Source organism: Nematolebias whitei, chromosome 13 (genome assembly GCF_014905685.2).
Source record: "Nematolebias whitei isolate Nwh7 chromosome 13, NemWhi1, whole genome shotgun sequence".
NCBI classification, from domain to species: domain Eukaryota; kingdom Metazoa; phylum Chordata; class Actinopteri; order Cyprinodontiformes; family Rivulidae; genus Nematolebias; species Nematolebias whitei.
In genome coordinates this window covers 1,481,777-1,486,212 of record NC_056510.1, presented here as the reverse complement: position 1 = coordinate 1,486,212, position 4,436 = coordinate 1,481,777, and the positions used below count along the sequence as shown (strand labels likewise).

The window sequence follows — 4,436 nt, the reverse complement described above, 5'->3', positions numbered from 1 at the left end:
CTGAGCAGCAGGACCACGCTTTCCACAGAACAACTGTGTCAACTCTTTTCTACCTCCTCCATGTACAGGTTGGCAACAATAGGAGAAACTGGAGACCCCATAGCACACCCATGTTTCTGCCTATTGTTGCCAACCTGTACATGGAGGAGGTAGAAAAGAGAGCCTTGACGTCCTTTTCAGGGACACTACCAAGTCATTGGTTCAGGTATGTTGACGACACCTGGGTTAAAATCAAATCTCAGGAAGTCCAACATTTTACTGACCACATCAACTATGTGGATAAATACATCAAGTTCACACGAGAAGATGTAATAAATGGCAAGTTGGCTTTCTTGGACTGTGAGGTCTCAGTCTCTGATAGAGGACATTTGCAAACTGAAGTGTACCGCAAACCCACCCACACAGACCAGTATTTGCAGTTTGACTCCCATCACCTTTTGGAGCACAAGTTAGGAGTCATCAGGACTCTGTACCACAGAGCAGACAGTGTCCGCACTAACTCAGGAGCCAGGCAGAAGGAGAAATCCCACACAAGACAGGCTCTAGAGCAATGTGGATATCCTAACTGGGCCTTCCTGAAAGAAGAAACCCAAACAGGACTCCAGTCAGCCAACAGGTGAAAAGGAGGAACCCAGACCCAGACCAGTGGTCATTCCATATGTTGAGGGAGTATCAGAGAAACTGAGACGTTTATTTTCTAAACATAACGTCCCAGTGGCTTTTAAACCCCAAAATACATTAAAGACTGGTTCATCCCAAAGATCCAGTCCCCCGGCACAAACAGAGTAATATTGTGTATACTGTTCAGTGTCAGGAGGGTGATCAGTCTTACATCGGGGAAACTAAACAGCCACTGGCCAAAAGGATGGACCAGCACAGAAGATCAACATCATCAGGCCAGGACTCTGCGGTCTACACTCATCTCCAGGTCAGAGGTCACTCTTTCAGGGATGAAGATGTTCACATCCTGGACAGAGAGGAACGATGGTTTGAGAGAGGAGTAAAGGAGGCCATCTTTGTGAAAAGAAACCGTCCATCATTAAACAGGGGCGGAGCCTCCGGGTTCAACTGTCCCCCTCTTACAATGCTGTGATTGCTAGTATCACTCAGCCCTCTGTGAACAGTAAACAGCCATCAGGTGCTAATGATCCATTGTTAGGCTGATGGTCCTTCTTGAGCTTGTGATCAGCTGGTTCTGGTTGTCAGCAGCAAACTGGTTGATCCACTCTGAGAAGGTGCTATTTAAGAGACTGAGCTGAATACAGCTCCTCAGACTGAAGAAGTCCTCAGGATGAGAGACGAAACGTTTCTACATTTTTTTGTTGCTTTGTTTTGTGAATGTCCAGAGGACCAGATTTAACTTTTTTAGATTTTTCTACCTTGATTATTGAGCATGCATCAGGATAACAAGACATAAAGTTTAAATAAAATTCAGTGCTTTTATTGTGATAGAGGCACTGTTGCCAACTTGGTGACTTTGTCACTTTCTTTAGCGAGTTGGCAAAAACCTTCTTGTGACTTTATTTCAAAAAGCAACTTGGACTCTGACAGAGACTTTGGAGACTTAACATTCTGCATTGAAGACTGCCACAAGCCCCGCCCCATTCCAAAGTTCTGACCAGCGGTCTAAACTTGTAAGTTTTGTTCCAGTTTCCCACATGTTGGAAGTCGGACAAAAGATGGACGCTCACAGCAAAGCCTGTGTTTTTTTTGCTCTTTCAGTGTACAAAATGTTACAGATCATGTATGCAGCTCGCCAGAAGAACACCTCGAAGAAAATGAAAGGAGCAAAACGAACTGTTGTTCTGAATTACACTAAAACTTTTTTATTAAAAGCAGTGATGTCAGTTTTTATTAAAAGTTAGTGATCATGTAGCTTTTAGCACAACACCAAGTATAATATACGTTTAGATAGATGAGTTGTTGCATCACATACACACTGTGGCTTTTACTTTAACAACCCAACCAGTCACTAGGGAGCACAAGCCAGTGTCTCTGGTTCTGGTCCCAAGCCCAGAAAAATGGTGAGAGTTGTGTCAAGAAGGACATCCGACAGAAAACATTTTTTGCCAAAACTATAATGTGAGTCCGTCTAAACGACTGCAGTCTGAACTGGGGAGTGGTGGCGCAGAGGTCAGAGAAGATGGGCCAGTGATTGGAAATTTGCAGGTTCAACTCCCCCCGACCAACAATATTAAACTGTGGGTGGACGAGGTGAAGCCCCCACACCTGCCTCCACCCTCATTCGCCCCACTCTGGGCCCTTGAGCAAGGCCCTTAACCTCCATCATCTGCTCCCAAAACAGATCTCTCTTGAAAATGAGTTCTTGTGACTCAATTAGACTACCTGGATAAATAAAGGGTAAATAAACAATAAAATATAACTGTTGACAAACAGGGTGCTGGCAGATTCTGTGCTACTGTTAGTTGAAGACCACGAGGAGGGAAACATGTCAGGAGACAGAGGAGAAGAGAAAAGTCAAGAATGTAGGACTGAGGGTTGTGACTCTAAATGTGGGGACAATGACAGGCAAAGGTAGAGAACTGGCTGACATGATGCTGAGAAGGAAGGTAGATGTTTTATCTGCAAAACAAACTAGAATAGTGAGAGAGAGCACTAAGACACCAAAGATGAAATCTGGACTCATGTTTACCAAGTGAGTAAATTATTTTAACTAATATGATTAATATGATCAATTAGGAGAAAAATCTGTGCAACATTCAAATCAACCAGACGTGTTTTCTTGGTCACAGTTGATGAGTTTGGGAAGTTAAAAATGTTCATGGTTGCGTTTGTGTATTTGTAGAAGTCTGCTGTGTTCAGTCCATTATCCGTTGATTATCTTCTGGGAGATGGCTCCTGGCAGAGTGTAGAAGAGCAGGGCAAGGAAGAGCACGGTGATAAGGAGGACGAGGGCGATGATGATGTACTTCTTGTAGCTTCGCCACACCAAGTGGAAGAAACATTTGAACGGGTTCACAAACCATGAGAAGGATGTGTCTGGCCGGCTGGGGGAGGAGTACAGAAGGAAAGGAAACATTTAGAAGCACGGCTTCAACAGTTCAGTCAGTATAGATCACAATAACTCTGTTACTCCTCAAATTCTATGAATATTTGGGGACTGCCTATTAAAAGGCAGCCCCTATTATTATCTACCTGGTTGGGATCTTGCTCTTCTATCAACTTAATACGGCCCGAATTGCAACGTGTCCCCCCACAATTGTTTTATCAAAATGACCGGCTCGGCGCCGTGATGTGTGCTGTTACATTTATTGGTGTTTCGAGTTACCATGGCGACGTAATTTCCAAAAAAGACACAGTTTTCCCCATGTAAACGCCTAACAGAACACTTCTCACACTAACTGCAGCTGTGAGGTCACATGATCTAGAGTGGAGAGCTCCATGAACAAAACTCAGAAAGTCATCGAACAAACTTTTCCTACCACCACATTAAGATACGCTCATACATGCATATTATATTAATTCACTTAAATGTCAGCAGAAGAATTTTAAAATAAATTCTGGCACGCACAGGAAGCCAGTGAAGGGAGGACAGAACTGGAGTAATGTGCTCAAACCTGTGAGTTCCTGTTAGTAGCCGAGCTGCAGCATTTTGGACAAGCTGGAGACATGAGAGAGAGACCTGACTGACCCCAGCATAAAGTGAGTTACAGTAGTCCAGCCGGGTTGTAATAAATGCATGGACTAATTTTTCAAGGTCAGATCTGGACAGGACGGACTTGAGTTTAGCTATCTGCCTTAGCTGAAAGAAGCTTTTTTGAAGAACAGAGTTTATCTGCTTATTAAACTTAAAGTCTGAGTCTAAAACTATCCCGAGGTTGGTAACAGACTGTTTTAGATACGGCTGAAGGGAGTCCAGGTTTGCAGGATCAGTGGCAGTGACAGAGCTAGGGTTAAACACAATGACCTCAGTCTTCTGATCATTAAAACTCAAGAAGTTTGCAGCCATCCAATCTTGATGTCAAGACATTTTAGCAAAGAGCGAACGGAGCATGAACTGTTAGGTGTTAACGGCAGATAAATCTAAGCAGCCTTGACCTGCTCCAAAATTTTTAGGCTATTGACCAAATTCTGTACCACAGACTGTATCCAGGGGAGGCCACACCTAGTCTGTATGGTTTACCTAAAATCCACAAACAAGGTGTACCTTTAAGACCAATTGTTAGCATGATTAACTCTGTCACTTACAATGTTTCCAAATGTGTACTCATCCCTTCAGTTGGCAGCTCAGAACACCACATACAGAACACCATGGACTTTGTGGATAAGGTGAGGGATGTCATCATGGAGACTGATGAAACAACGGTCTCTTTTGATGTCACATCACTTTTTACGTGCATTCAGGTTGATGGAATTGGTCAGTTTAAGATTAAAATCAGACACCACTCTGAGCAGCAGGACCACACTTTCCACAG

The 4,436-nt window shown here is 43.6% G+C and overlaps 1 protein-coding gene across 1 annotated transcript in view; it reads right to left on the bottom strand.

Annotated features, from left to right (window-relative positions):
- Positions 1-2,717: 2,717 nt before the first annotated feature.
- The window catches only part of fer1l6 (fer-1 like family member 6), a 101,165-nt gene continuing 99,446 nt past the window's right edge, over positions 2,718-4,436 (bottom strand). Inside the window, exon 45 of the mRNA XM_037687125.1 lies at positions 2,718-3,008. Within this exon, the coding sequence (XP_037543053.1) occupies positions 2,828-3,008 (181 nt within the window). The 3' untranslated portion in view covers positions 2,718-2,827. The remainder of the gene's footprint in view (positions 3,009-4,436) is intronic.